Source organism: Suncus etruscus, chromosome 14, assembly GCF_024139225.1.
Source record: "Suncus etruscus isolate mSunEtr1 chromosome 14, mSunEtr1.pri.cur, whole genome shotgun sequence".
NCBI classification, from domain to species: Eukaryota; Metazoa; Chordata; class Mammalia; order Eulipotyphla; family Soricidae; genus Suncus; species Suncus etruscus.
Window position 1 is genome coordinate 81,078,081 of NC_064861.1, and position 16,189 is coordinate 81,094,269.

Sequence of the window (16,189 nt, forward strand, 5' to 3'; positions counted from 1 at the left end):
TCTGCTCAGAAATAGCTCCTGGCAGGCACAGGTGACCATATGGGACACCGGGATTCGAACCAACCATCTTTGGTCCTGGATCGGCTGCTTGCAAGGCAAACACTACTGTGCTATCTCTCCGGGCCCCATACAGACACTCTTGGGCACGACAATTTAGGAATGAATGACCTCACTGTCAGTGAAATATTAGAAAATTATGAGGATGCAAGAGATGAATATTATCCTGAAGAGAACGTACCAGCATCTTTACTCAATCAGGAAAATATTAATACATTGTAGGATTAATTAATTATAAATTAATATATTTATTAAGAGGTCAACATTGAAATAAAAACACAAATAATGAAAAATATCTGAAATCCAGAAAGGAAATCGAAAAGAATCTTTACTCGAAGAACGTGCAAAGCAATTTATCAACAAGACTAATATTTTGCAAAATGTTATTAAAGCAGCAGCAAAATTTTAAAAATAAATGATAATGGGACAACTGGAGAATTTCTTGGATAAAGTTCAAGAGCCAATCAGATCAAGCATATTAATAGCAATTAAAAGAGAATAAGAATGTGACCATTTATATCACAATATTCTCCAAATCCGAAGTAAACACAAGATGGTTGTGATCTTGCAGTCATTTTTCCCCTGATTTTTTATTATAACACTGATTTACCAAGTTGTTCATAATACAGTTGTTTCCGGTATTAAATGTTCAAACTTACCACCAGAGTGATTTTTTCCTTCACCACTTCCCCCAATTTCCCACCTACCACCATAGGCTGCCTCTACGAAGGCACAGACAAATTTACTTCATATAACTTGTCATAACACAAAGGAAAATGGCATGATCAAAAATTAAATCAACATGGGTCAATTATAAATTATTGTTATATCTCCCCATGGTGTTACTAATGTCAGTGTCTAAGAATGTATTGGCTTATGATTGGTGCTACTTGAGTCTCCAGTGTTATTGCTCAGGCTACTAAGCTTGGTAATTTTCTATGTAATTTCCCCATCAGATTTCCTGCAATACTACTGGGCTGAAACTACTATAAAATATTGATGCATGTGGCCGTGTGATCTAGGATTTAAAGATATAAAACAAATTTGGTGGCTTGCCAGTTTGATAAGATTAGATTGTGAAGTTAGGTTGTTTCTGATGGAGGGTGTATGGGATGGTGTTGGGCTGATGTAGTTCATACAAAAAGGGGTAATTTTTCCCTCCCACCCACACTTTCTGATAGTGCCACACAGTATCAGCCCTGACTAAGCTACCTGGCATATATCAGCAGCCATTATTCCCTTTTTACCCTGCATTCATTTATTGACATGCATTATTGACTATGTGAAATACTAAGAACAAGTCTTCAGATCATTTTTCATCATTTTACTGTGAACTTTTCTTCATTTTGCTTGATTTTTGTAATGTGAAAAGTAGCACTCTAAAAACTGTTTTGGTTTTTTTTGTTTTGTTTTGTTTTGTTTTTGGGTCACACCTAGCAGTGCTAAGGGGTTACTCCTGGCTCTATTCTCAGAAATCGCCCCTGGCAGGCTCAGGGGACCATCTGGGATGCCGGGATTCAAACCGTTGTCCTTCTGCATGCAAGGCAAATGCCTTACTTCTGTGCAATCTCTACTAACCCTCTAAAAACATTTTTAGTTAACAAAAAATATTTCCTCCAAATCTCTTTGGAATTGAAGATTCCCTCCAAATCTCTGTCAATGACAGCATTGATTATTTTTTTTAATAAATTTTTATTTTTAATTATGAGAACAAAGATGCAAAGAAAGAGGACAAGGTAAAGTTACAGTGGAAGGACAATCACCCATAACATAATTCTCAGAAGAAGTTCCCTTGCTGATATCTTAACTTTGAACTTTCAGCCAAAGAACATTAAGACAAACAAAATAGAATCCATGTACAATTACTTTGTCCCTCAAGTCCCCAGATTGTAACACATTATAATATTTCTTAACAGCACACAAGGTAATCTAAAGCCATAAAACTTATGTTGCTCCTTAAACATTAGAGGCATAGTATTTTTTACATTTCCCTGTACATGCATATTAGCTTAAGTTAATCTCAAATTTTAAGTGGGTTTTTTTAAGGATTAGAGTCAAAGGAGCACAGTAAAAACGTTGTTAGAGTGGCAATTGTTGTTTATATAGGCCCACCAAAATATGAGGGGCATGGAAAGGAATAACCTTGGCCTAAATACAAAGAGACCCTAACCCTGAAGTTTCCTGGCATAAGACCAACTCTAGGCTCCAGGCAAGTTAGATCATCCAATCCAAGACATTGTCCGTAGTGCCAACACACTTTTCATACAGTCTCTGTTGTTGGTATCATGTTTCTGTATTAAAGATCCTGGAATATGCATATCCTACATAGAAGTCAGGATGTGGAGCGTCCTCTCGTTTCACCTCACCATTAAAGGCAATGCAGGAAGCCCTGTCCTGTAAGCAGGTCGTTGTTGTTAAGTCTTCTCAGTGTTAAGGGAAGTCTCTTTTGAGCAGGTCGATGTCTGAGCAGTGGTAGGGTCTTCTGTGGTAGAGGATTGCTTCCAGGTGATGTTATAGACAAACCTGGATGTTTCGTGGATGTCTTCTCTAGATTAGGGGTAAATGAAGAAAGCCCATTCTTCTGAGGCCTGTGCCAGGTCATTATGCAATGTTCAGGGTGTAAGGTGCCTTTGCACGACAAGATTTGTGTATTCCAATCTCTACTAGATAGGATCTTATTTGTATGTATAGTATTTTCTCATTTTAATGTGCCTATGCAAAAAGGGAGCAATGCCACGTGGCGTTATTGGTGCATATGGGGGCCATAAGAACAAGTCCAATAATCCCCATGACATGATTCAATCATAAGCATTAAACTGGGGGACTCTTTCACCAAAATTCCTTGTCGAACAGCTCATAAAGAGAAGATAAAAAGTGGTTAGAATCGTCACTGTATAAGAGAGTATTTAGTAAGACTTATAGTTGTCAGGGAAAAACACAAAATATTCTAAAGACAAAAGTGTCCATTTTATGTCCTTTGAAACAGTTCGGGGTTGTTACACACAATGCACGGCTTTGGTCTGTGATTAGAATTGTGCAATACTGAAGTTAAAAAGAGTAATGTGGGTTAGTGATGTTTGGGGGGGGGGGTGAGAGAGTTAAGGAGTAAAAATGAGCTTTCAAGGGGTGTGGAAAACGGCAGAATACAACATGGACATTCTGGATACGCAAAACATAACATAAAGATAAGGAATAATCTTAATTTTCCATATGCAGAGTGGTCAGAAATTGCCAGTGACAAACTTAGCGCAACCGAGCAAATCTCAGCACACCCCAAGTTAGGACCAACCTTGTCTGGCCGCCTGGGCTGCCACCCCAGAAGGCCTGGAGGCCGGGGGCAGAAGAGGGGAAGGCTGGGAGCCTATCAAGGCTCTCAGTGCACCCAAGTTAGGGAGAAGGCCTTCCACATGGGGTCTCCCCAACCCCATGCCGACTAGAGCCAGCCTTCAGTTCAAGATCAACAGTTGCTTTTTTCAGCATTGATTCTTGAATGTCAATTTCACTCGGGTTCTATTTTCTTAAACCAATCTTCAAATGTGTCGCTTTTGTTAAGGTTAACTTTACCAAAAAATAAAAATGTTAACTTTGTCATTTGGCAGAAGGGAAAGTGCATACATTAAAACTAGGTAATGTTTTGTAAATGCAATGATTTGGAATATATTGTCTTAAATTATACAAATGTATTTTGAGGAATAGTTGAGAGAAACACTTTTGTTATTTTATCAATAAGTACTCTCTTGAAAAATAAAGAGGAAATGCAGAGAGACAGTGATCAGAGAAGTCTCTGTGGCTTCCACATCAGCTTGGGCTTTATGGAAATCACACTCCTGTTATTGCTTTTTCCTTCATTCTATCTACTTAATCCCTTGTTCCCAACATCCAGTGACCACAGGGATTGATCGTATGCAAGCAGTGTACCTCAGTTCCTGGACTATCTCCCTAGACCCCCACTCCCAATCCCACTTCATGATGTTTCTTATTTACTTGTCAGAAATTTGCTCTCAGACTAGGGAAGTGGCTTGATTAGCAGAGCACAGGCCTCGTAGTCATGGGGTCCTGGGTTTGGCATCCAGCATGATCTGGCCCTGCCAGCATTTCTGGGGGTCTCACTAGGCCTGGTGGCCCCTGTGTATTGCTGCTTGTGGCCTGTAAGAAAAATAATGAAACATTCGAGCATGTTGTTCTGCTATTCTGGTATCAAAATTCTGTTTGGACATTTCCTGAGAGGATGATATTGGGAAGTGGGGTGAAGGTGACATTGTGGGACTATGGGGAGCTGCTCTCAAGTGTGGGAATGGTAAACAAATTCCCCTTTCTGCATAAATGACACCAGCCCAACACCATCCCCTTCTAAACCCTCCATCAGAAATCAGCCAGCTACACAATCTTATCAAACTGCCTAGCCACCAAATTTGTTTTAGATCTATAAATCCTAGAGAAGAGGAAGTTGTCAGTGTGAAACAAAATGTGGATCATATAGCTGAGAGTCCAGGTGGTCAGAGCTTGTCTGTGACACCTGAGGCTTGGGGTGGTGTTTTTTGCACCCCCTGGCTATGCTCAGGGCTTATCCTTGGCTCTGTGCTTAAGGATAATTCTAGTGGTGCTCAGGGGATCATAAGTGATGCTAGGGATCAAAGCCCTGGCCGGCTACATGCAAGAAGAGAGCCTTATCTATTTTACTTTCACTCCTCCCTGTTTGGGGGTGTCTTTCAAAGAGCTCAATCAAACCCCTCTTTTCACCTCTGTGGCTCACAACCTCTGCATCTCAGATGTCCCAATACAGATAATGGCTGATAGGATGGAGCATAAAGCCAGAAAACAGAAAATGGGGCTTCTTTTGGCTCACATCACCAACTTGAGCCAGGAACCCCCATCTCTATCCTTTTACCCCACAAGCATCCAGGGATCTATTAGAAGCAAGGGACCATGATAGGTCACTCTCCCCACCATAAGGAGATATATAAAAATAGAAACTTTCAAAAGAGTCTGGACAAAAATAGACACTTATCTGGACTCAAGGTGCACTTCCCCAAGAGGCAGTGCCTAAGCTAAAAAGGGATTTCTAGAGATTTCCAAGGTCTCAAAAATTGTCTATGGACCTGCTGTCTACTAGTGGGGGTTCACGGCTCAATAGTTCTGCAAAGCTGAGGTGATAGAGGCAACCATCTCTTCTTCAGAAATTTCTTTTGCCCAATCAAATGCAGCAGAAAGGCACTGGTAGAGTCTTGCTGCATTGGGAGTAAAGCAGTGACATTTCCACTACCTTATCCTTGGGATCAGGCACAGGCCATGTGCTAAGGGCCCAGGTGAGGGGGCTCCTATGGATTAGGAAGGACCAAGGCAGGATTGCAGAGGCACCTCTTGAGCCAAGGGAGAGATGGCCTAGAAGGACAAGAACCTTCTGGAGAAGAAGCTGATCTGAGGGTCCAACTCCCTGGTCAAGGAGAAAAGACAGTGACTATGGCAGTTGAAGTAGATTGGCCAGGCACAACCATTCCCCTTGGAGGAGAGACCAAGAGATCTGTGAACTTCCATATCTCTAATGTCTGTCTTAAGACACTCCTTTGCTGAGAGCAATGTAGATTCTCCCCAGGTTGGAGAGAATAAAAAGGAGAGGAGAGAAGGAGAGGGGAGGGAAGAAAAGGAGATAAGAGAAGAGAAAAGAAGACATGGGAAAGGGAGAGAAGAGAGGTGAGGAGGGAAGAGTAGAGTAAAGGAGTGAAGGAGGAGAGGGAAGAGTCAGGGAGGAGAAGAAAGGAGATGAGGGAAAGGGAGAGGGGATAAAGGAGAGAATGGAATGGAAAGGGAGGAAAGAGGAGGAGATGGGAGAGGAGAGGAGGGGAGAGAAGAGGAAGGAAGGGAAGATGAAGGGAGAAGCGAGGTGAGGCAATGCGAAGCAAGAAAAGGAGAGAGACCCAGAGGCCTGATTTCTGAGTTTCAAAGTCAACTCAGACTGGTCTGCAGGTTAAAGACCCTGGAGAGCAAGAGGATATCAGGAACCACTTGAATTAGTGGTAGAGAGAGCCAAGAGAAAAGAAAACTCACTAGTTCATGGTCCTAAAGAGAAAACATAGGGGAAGAAGTGCTCAGGAAAGAGCTCAGGAAAGAGCAGAGCTAGAGCCAGGTAATGTTGGGGATCAAGCCCCGGGAAAGAAAATGGCATGGATCACTTGGGATGCAGAAGAATCAGGGAGTCATGAAAGAAAACTGGGATGTGGATTATGGGAGAAGTCAGTTCAGTGGGGCCCAGAGGGCCCCTGAGGTGGGAAGAGCTCCACTCCCAACCTTCCTCTTTTGACCACGTGACTCTTCCAGGTTTAAAGGTCTGTGGTTTGTGGAAAGGGGAAAGAACTACACCAGGTTCCCTGCTTCTAAGACCTGCCTCTTTAAGCAGATCCTATCTGTCTGCCTGCCTGCCTGCCTGTCTGTCTGTCTGTCTTGGGAGAAGGCAAGACAGATGGTAGCAGAGCTCAGGAAGAGGCTGTAGCCATCACAGACCTCGGAACAGATGGAACAGGAGTGAGTGTAGAAGAATTCAGGAGTGTGCCGTTTGCAACAGGAGAGGTCAGCAGCAAGGTGGTGGTGTGCTGAGGAGAGGGTTGGAGATGGGAACAGGAGGGAAACAGGGTCCCAGCCTGGTGGAATCCCCAGCTTCTCCTCCCAGGAGTCCCCGAATAGGGGATGAGAACTGCAGATGGGCTACCAGGAATAGGCTTGGAACTCAGGTGTTTCTTAAGTGGTTTCCCTTTAATGAGAAATTAGAGCAGAAGAAAGATTTCTCTTAGGTCAAGGATGTGGCTCCAAAGAAAGAAAAAAAGAAAGGAGAGAGAGAGAGAGAGAGAGAGAGAGAGAGAGAGAGAGAAGGAAGGAAGGAAGGAAGGAAGGAAGGAAGGAAGGAAGGAAGGAAGGAAGGAAGGAAGGAAGGAAGGAAGGAAGGAAGGAAGGAAGGAAGGAAGGAAGGAAGGAAGGAAGGAAGGAAGGAAGGAAGGAAGGAAGGAGAAGACTGATTTTGACTGCCTGAGATCTTCAGCATGTTTCCTTGCATAGAGAAGGGGGCATTGGCAACTGTGTGACAGAATCAGGCTGGTTGGGCCAGGATCTGTCATGATCTATGAGGCAGCCACACAAGAGATAATGCCAGGAGGCCTCAGAGGGAGCACTCTGATAGAGTCCCATAAGCCTCCTGAGGCCTGGCTAGACTGTAAAACCTTTCTCACCCTCCAGCCCCTGCTCCTGCCAGGGCTCAGGAACACAGCAATAGTCTGGGCCAGTTCCATCTGCCCTTCCCCTTGGGATACCAGTCCTGGTCTTGACCCCTGGGTGTTTGGACACCTGCTCTGTGCCAGGCATCATCAGCCAGGAAGACAAATGCTGCCACTGCACTTACTGGCAGTGCTCATGCCAGAGGAACCTCTGAGCACTTAGGGCTATGGGGCCTTGGGAAAGGGCACCCAGGGAAAGAAAGCCCAGACTTCTATATTTTTTTTTTGGTTTGTTTTGACCACACCCAGCAGTGCTCAGAAATCACTCCTGGCAGGCTCAGGGGAACATACTGGAGATGCTGGGGATCGAACCTAGACCAACTGCATGCAAGACAAATTCCCTACCCACTATGCTATCACAGTCCCACTGACCCCATTTCTGTTCTCTTCAGGATAGGATGGACAACCATTTCAAGAATCAAGTGCTTCTCTTCCTCTACCTCCTCTCCTTCCTCATTGGCCTCCCTGCCAACCTCATGGCCATGAGGGCCTTTGTGGGCCGGGTGCGCCAGCCTGAGCCAGCACCTATCCACGTCCTCTTGCTCAGCCTCACGCTGGCCGACCTGCTGCTGCTCCTGCTGATTCCTTTCAAGATGCTGGAGGCCGCCAACGACTTCCACTGGTACCTGCCCAAGATCGTGTGTGCACTCACGGCCTATGGCTTCTACAGTGGCATCTACTGCAGCACCTGGCTACTGGCTGGCATCAGCATTGAGCGCTACCGCAGCGTGGCCCACCCGGTGCAATACAAGCTGTCCCGGAAGCCCGTGTATGGAGTCATTGCTGCATTGGTGGCCTGGGCCATGTCCTTTGGCCACTGCAGCATTGTGATCATCGTCCTTTACTTACCAGATGGAAATGCGACAAATGCAAATCCTTCTGTTTGCTACGACAACTTCACCCAGGAGCAGCTGGCTGTCCTGGTACCTGTGCGACTGGAGCTGTGTTTGGTGCTCTTCTTCATCCCCATGGCCGTCACCATCTTCTGCTATTGGCGCCTTGTGACCATCGTGCTCTCCCGACCCCAAATGGGAGTCCAGAAACGCTGGAGAGTGGTGGCCCTGGCTGCTGTCACCCTCTTCAACTTCTTGGTCTGTTTTGGGCCATACAATGTGTCCCATGTTGTGGGGTTCTCCCAGCAGGACAGCCAGAAGTGGAGGACCTGTGTAGTGTTGCTGGGTGCGCTCAATGCTTGCATCGACCCCTTGATTTTCTATTTCTCCTCCTCGGCTATGCGCAAAGCCTTTCACGCAAGGATGCAACTACTGCAGAGGTGGGGGACCAGATTGCTCGGGTGCTGGAAGAGACGAGTTGGAGAGTGAAGAAATGGGAGCATAGGTGTCACCGATGTCAACTTCATCAGAAACTAGATCCATCAGTGTGGTGTGATGTTTTGGGAAATTTTGCTCTGTGGGATTTGTGAGATTATTTGTGGCCACTAATGTGACCACCAGCCCTTTAGCCAGGAACAGCTGAGTCTTGGAAGGCTTTGTCTTTTCCCATGTAGAACAGGTAAGCCTCATTGGGGGGGGGGTGTTTCACTGGTAATCGAGTTTTTCTACAAAACTCTACTTGCTAAAAGAGTACATCTCCCTGAAGGCTGAGAAGCTGGTTAGCTGTTTTTATTGGTTAGCAATAAAACATATTTTAAAATTAAAATATGTCCTTTATTTTGGGGGGAGGGAGAGGGACATAACACTACTGCATAATTGATAGACTAACTTCCAACTCACCTTATTGTGACATTCACTTGGTTGTAGCAAATAATATAATAAATTTCAGTCTAGAGCTGAGAGTATGGAGGGTCTGAGGGTCTCAGGGGTGCTGGAAGCTACAAGGAGGCAGCATTCTTGCATGCAGACATCACCGCGTAGATGTGCTGAGTCAAAATATGCAGCACAGGTAAGAATCTGAAGCTCAAGACAGGTGATGCCACGAAATGAGCAACCAGGTGGAAGTAAGTGCTGGTTGGACAATGAAAGTAGAGCCAGGACTGGAGGGATAGTACAGTTGGCAAGGCACTAGTCTTTCATGTAGTTAACCTGGGTTCAATCTCTGGTACCACATATGGTCCCACAAGCTTTACTAGAAGTGATCCCTGAGCACAGAGCCAGGAGTGGCCCTAAAAATATCAAAATAATTTTGACAGTTCCTAATTTTTAATCCCTCCTCTATTCCAATTCCTCTATTCCTCCTTTTATGGGATACATTTTGATTTGCCCAATGTTCATTATTTTTGAATTCTGAATGGGTTCTAATAGCTATCTATATTTTTTTTTACCTAAGAATGCTTCTTAAATTTTAAACATAGAAAATTTTTTTGTTTGGTTGGTTTGTTTGGGTTTTTTTTTTTGGATTTTGGGTCACACCTGGCAGCGCTCAGGCATTACTCCTGGCTCTACACTCAAAAATTGCCCTAGCAGGCTAGGGAAAGCATATGGGATGCCGGGATTTGAACCACCATCCTTCTGCATGCAAGGCAAATGCCTTACCTCCATGCTATCTCTCCAGCCCAAAACATAGAAAGCTTTTGTCTTGATTCCTTTGTTAACTTATTTCTAACTAAATTGCACTCTGGTCAAAGCATATTGTTTGGTACCAGTTCTTTGAAATTCTTTTTTTTTTTTTTTTTTTTTTTTTTTTGGTTTTTGGTTTTTGGTTTTTGGTTTTTGGACCACACCCGGCGGTGCTCAGGGGTTACTCCTGGCTGTCTGCTCAGAAATAGCTCCTGGCAGGCTCGGGGAACCATATGGGACACCAGGATTCGAACCAATCACCTTTGGTCCTGGATCAGCTGCTTGCAAGGCAAATGCCGCTGTGCTATCTCTCTGGGCCCAGTTCTTTGAAATTCTTAAGAATGTTTATTGGGCCTAAAATTTAATCAATCTACTGTTGTAGATGTTAAAAGAATATTAGGGGCCTGAGAGATAGCATGGATGTAGGGCGTGTGCTTTGCATGCAAAAGGACAGTGGTTCAAATCCCGGCATCCCATATGGTCCCCAGAGCCTGCCAGGAGCAATTTCCAAGCATAGAGCCAGGAGTAACCCCTTGCACCACTGGGTGTGACCCAAAAAAAACCAAAACAAAACAAAAAAGAATATTAATTTTGCAATCATTGGTTGTTATGATCTTTTTAACTGTCTTAGATCTAAGTGATAAGTTTGTGGTATGCAAAAATTCTTGACCTTTATTTACTTCTTTGTCTGTATTTATTTGTCTGCATTTACATGGAGACCATGGTTACCTGACCTCTTATAATAGTGAATCTCTCTATATTTTCTTGTCATTTTGCCTTTCTGGTCAAAACTTTCATCATTTCTTTTGCCTTAGGCTTTCTTTAATCTAATATTTTATCATTTTATGATTGTTTTATGATATCAAGAACACTTTGTAGATTACTAGATTACTAGTCTTTGCCTAGTATATCTTTTTTTTGTTTGTTTTTGTTTTTGGTTTTGGTTTTTGGGTCACACCCAGCGATGCTCAGGTGTTACTCCTAGCTCTATGCTCAGAAATCACTCCTGGCAGGCTCAGGGGACCATATGGGATGTCAGAATTCAAACCGCCGTCCTTCTGCATGTGAGGCAAACGCTCTACCTACATGCTATCTCTGCGGCCCCTGCCTAGCATATCTTTATCCTTTCACCTTCAACTTTTCTACATGTTTGTGCTTCTGATGCATCTTCCCTAAGTAGTATCTAGAGTGGTCAAATTTGTTGTGCTCGAGTCTGACAATTTCAACAGTATTTGTAATTTAACTATATCACTTTATTCTTTTTATTTACATAATATAAATTCCAATACATTTGGATTTATTTGTAAACATTTTCATACATGCATACTGAACATCCACATTTATGTGTAAATGTGTGTGTAAAACCTTTTGTCAAAGTTCACACACATTCTGAACAGGTAATATGCATACCCTATGGGGCTTAGTGGGCCTTTCAGATAAGTTATCAGGGATATATCACATCCATTTGAGGAAAAAGTTCCTAATAGGACTTAAAGAAAGTACATGATTGGATTATGTTATTTTAGTGGTTGTTAAGGCATTTTAATTATCAGGAGAACCTTAGTTAGTCTTTCCCTTCCTCCCTTTCTTCCCCTTTTCTTTTAAATACTACACATCCCATTAAAGCTGAATGTATTTAAAATGTGGTCTCGAGACCCCCGGTGTGGGGGTCATGGCAATACTCTTGTAAATGCTTGAACCCAACAGTGGAACCCCACCCCAGTGGCACTCAGATGGCAGCATAACTTCTGTTATGTATTTGCTATGTAAGTCATTGATTTGAATATATATGTTTAGTGTGATTTTACCTTTACCAAATAATACTTGATCAGTGTAACACAGACTACAGGCAATTATTAGCCACTAGTGTAAAAACCTGTATTTGAAGGTGGGGAAGTGCCCATAGGACGGTGGTATCTTGAGCCCAGTTATGGAGAAAAGACTCTCAAACTTTGCATAGAAAAAGGAGGTACACTCTCCCCATCCTGAGACCCTCAAACCTAATAGGGCTGCAGATATTTTGCTAAATGTATCTTCATACCTTCTTGTCTCACTTAACCCAATATTCCAGAACCATTTATTTGCCAGTGGGCATTGAGTTACATTATATGAGACAGATGCTATTGAGACCTCAACTAGCAAAACTGGGCCTTTTAATTGGGTCTGTGTGACCACTTCCTTCACTTGTCCCCACCACCTGCCCACTATGTCTGTTCATAATTTTTGCTTTGACAAAATTTCTTTGTCTTTGCCAACAAGAATCAAATATGTAGTTTGAGCAGGAGACATGGGTCAAATATAATTAGTATTGAGCTTTTTAACAATCTTGAAATCAGGAAACCTACTTATAATTGATTTGTATAGGGCTTTGGTTTGGGGACCCCACCTGGTGGTGCTCAGTGCTTATTCTGGTGGGATTTGGGGGATCATATGTAGTGCCAGAGAACCACCTGGGACCTTGACACTTGTATGATAAGCACATTAATACTTCTACTATTGCTCTGGCCCTTTAACATACATTTTAGATCACCTTGCCACCATCTAAATGGTAGTAGATGAAGTAACAAGAAGTTGCCTTGGCCATGTGCATAGAATGTGGTAGGTGTTCTGGGCAGCAGAAAATCTCTTCAGATTTCCAGAAATCCACCTCCCAAGGACTTTTCTCTTCTTTCCTCTTCCCTCCCTTCTCTTGTCCTCTCCCCTCTCCTCTCTTCCCTCTTCTCTCCTTTCCTTATTTTTGAAGCAGGTTCTCCACTCCCAATGGTATTTTCTCAACCAGGTGAGATGGTTCCATGTTAAGGCCTGAGGATATGTGTGGGGTCATCCTTGTGGTGCTCAGGGAACCTTCAGGGCTATATCCAGGGGTGCTCTGGGGCTGTGCAGTGCCCAGGATTGACCAGGAATGCACATAAAAATGCATCTCCAACCCCAGTGCTATCTACCAGACCTCAGCTTTACCTTTCTTAACCAAATCAAGATTGTTGTGTATATTCCAGAAAAGCATAAAAGTAAAATGAGATCATTAAAGGCAGCAAGGAAGGGTTTCTCCTCCCACTCCATGTTGTCTATAGAGAAGCTGCTCTGTGTAGTGGGGAGGATGGTGAAGGGCTAGATCAACTCAGTCCTGGAATTGGGTGTAGATTGACAATGGAAAGAAGGAAAATAAGGTGCTGTGGCAGCTGTGTGTGTGTGTGTGTGTGTGTGTGTGTGTGTGTGAGAGAGAGAGAGAGAGAGAGAGAGAGAGAGAGAGAGAGAGAGAGAGAGAGAGAGCCTTGCTGTTAGGACAAGAATGAGGCTTCTGTTGTCTCCAAGTTAGCTCTTAGCACCCAGGTCTATGGCTGCTGCCTACCCTTGTACCAATGAAGAAAGATTCCCCAGATTCTGGGTTTAAGTGAAGAAGATGCAAGAAGGCCACAAAGGTGTATTTCGGGGAAAGAGTGATCTACCCAGGGGCCACTTGCTTCCAGGGCTTCTCAGAAGGGCTGGGAAGCAAGTTTATGTGAAAGAACCAGGCCAGGGAAAGACCTAACAGGATGCATGAGAGACTAAAAAATAAAAAAGCTGTTGTGGCTTGAAACCTGACAGAGATGAACTAGATGTGTGGGAAAAGAGAGGCCTACATGGATTGAGAAAACCTTCAACTCCTGACCTTCCTCTTCCTCACACATAATAAGTTCTGGGTGGTGAAGTTTAAATTAGAAGGTGGAATTCCATACTTCAGAGTGTCCACCTAGGCCTCATCTCCAAGAACCATTGCTTGGGAGGGGATAAGACTAAATACCCAAATTTCAACGAAGCCCCCTAAAATCTAGCCCCAATAAGACCAAAAGGTCAGGTAACCACAGGTTGGGAATGAGCAGAGGAGTGTGTTTCCTGTGGACATGTGTGTTGAAGAGACAGAATGAAGAGAAAAGCAAAAACAGATACCAAAATCTGGTTATCTGGATAACTGGTGCCCATGTGGAAACCACTGAGGCAGGCTCCTGCAACAGCTAGTTTCTTCTCTTCCTCCCAGAAGAAACAGCCCTTCAGAGAAGCCCATTATAAAGATATCTGCCCCAAGAGACTGAGAACCTCAGATGTGGAAAAGTTTAGCCCAGATGTATTGGAATAGTTAGTTAGGTTAATCATCCTTCTGATTGTTCCTGGCTCTAAGCAATAATAACATGCCTTCATGTTCAGTTGGGGCTCTCAGCCTTCAAGATTGTTAGCACCTTGACTCCACATATTTTCTTATATTTCCTCTCTTGTTTCTTAATCCTCTGTGGAACCCCTGCTTCAACTCTGTTCACTGGGGCTGGGCCCTGGCCGAGGAGAAGCTAGCATAGTTAAGAGGAAGAAAGAGGAGGGTTTTACAATATAAAGTGTTGGGTTATACAGATTGAGGTAGGGAAGTATCCAAGATAACTCATCTCCTCAGAGTAAAGAAATGCCTTCTGTTCAGCTGGCTTGTGGCTTTACTATCCTCACCTCTCAGTAGGGCCTGATTCCTGTGTGGTGACTTACTGAGTGAATACCTGGGCTTTTGTGCCCAGAATCCCTTCCTCCTCCTTCCACTAGTATAACCTGCCTGGTTTTCTCTTGTTTCAGTCCATGTGGAATGTTGTTGGGGACTTGGGGGAATAGCCTGGCACCAAGTCAGCCGCAGATCTCATCACATTTCTATCATTCCAGACTAGTCTAAAATAATATGGAATGACACAGACTGCTTCCACAAGGTGGTTAGTCTGAGAAAATGTACTCCTGTAGCTGGTACTATCTCAACTGACAACTGGAGAAGGCCTACCTGAAAGTGATGTTAGCTTTGGAAAGAGCTGAGACACAGACTGTCACTTGAACACCTGGCTCTGGCAAGTTCTGAAGTTTGGTTGCTCCAAACTCTTTAATGCCATAATCACTAATCAACTACTTTTGATAAAAATTTTTGCTAATAAAATTAACTATTTGGGGCATAATCAGCTAGAATTCATCACCTAGAATACCATAGATATACCATAGATACCAAATAATCAAATGGTAAATAATTTGTCACTGGTCATAAAAATGGCTGCTTCTGAATGACCTCCTTTATGAGACTTTAAAAATCAATGAAAGCAGGTGGAAACTCTGGGTTAATTTCCCTGAACTATTTATAGTCTGCATGTAAGCATTCGTCACACCCCTGCCTAAAAAGGGCAAATAGCTCTGGGTATATTGGTGCCTACTGTCTCAGTTCCAACAAATTCGGGTTAATAGTAACTCACAGCCCATGTACCCGTGTACCTTGAAGTTTCCATGGTTTCATACATAGTCTCATTCTAGCACATAAAGGAAGCCTGTGGGGTTGTTGTGTTTTTTTTGTTTTTGTTTTTGTTTTTACAAAAGGACCCAGCCTCAAGGCTGGTCCTCGGGTACAAAAGTCTTATGATTCCCACCAGCTTCCTCCAAATTGGAGGACAGCGTGTGGAACTCAGGGGTTGTGTGGTACAGGATTCTTCCCAATAACAGTTGGGTGTTGGTACAAGTCTCCTGAAAGGGTTGAATACTTGAATCCCAAGAGGAAAACAAAATCTGCTGGTGGGGAAATGAAGGCTGCTAGTAGGAAATAAGTCACTGGTGGCCTGCCTGAGTGTGGGGAAGAGAGTGTCCTCAGAGCATGTGATGAGGGTCCTGCACTTTCCAATGTTTCCACTTCCTGATGTTCCTGCCACCAGGGCAACTCTCTGAGAGGTTCCCGTTAAAGGGCTTCAAGATGGCAAAGACTGTCCATTCTTCAGAGAACAGACTCCTGCCACCTCAAAATCCACTGTTCTCCACTCTACGATATTTGCGAAGGACTTTTGGAAAGAAGCACACTTTCTTTTTCCTTTAAATTTTTTCCTTTAAATTTAATTTAATTGGAAGGAACAATTTTCAGATACACCCAACTGTACTTAGGACTTACTCCTGGCTCTGTACTTAGGGGTCATACCTGGGAGAACTTGAGGGACCATATGTGGTGCCTGGAATCCAACTGGGGTCGACCACATGCAAGTCAAATACCTTACTCCCTGCAGTATCTTTCCAGCCACTTTTTCTTTTTGATTTTTGTTTTATTATAGTTTAGGTAATATGTTTACAGTAGTACTAGTATTAGTATTAGTATTTTAGGGGTTTGTTTTTTTTGTTGTTGTTGTTGTTGTTAGGGAGCACATCCAGTGGCAATTCTTAATGATCATTTCTAGAGGCACTTGGGAGAAAGTATGGGATACTGGGATGGAACCTGGGTCCACTGCGGGCAAGACAAGTGCTCTACCCACTGTACTACTGTTCTGACCCAACATTTATGGTATAGCTAGTGTCCCATCTCCACCAAAGTTCCTGGATCCTCCACCA

At 43.5% G+C, this 16,189-nt stretch overlaps 1 protein-coding gene across 1 annotated transcript; it reads left to right on the forward strand.

The window, feature by feature from the left end:
• Window positions 1-7,717: 7,717 nt before the first annotated feature.
• Window positions 7,718-8,641, forward strand: LOC126027646 (free fatty acid receptor 2-like). The gene has a single exon (XM_049786649.1). It carries the CDS (start codon window positions 7,718-7,720, stop codon window positions 8,639-8,641), a length of 924 nt encoding a protein of 307 aa, XP_049642606.1.
• The last annotated feature ends 7,548 nt before the right edge of the window (window positions 8,642-16,189 follow it).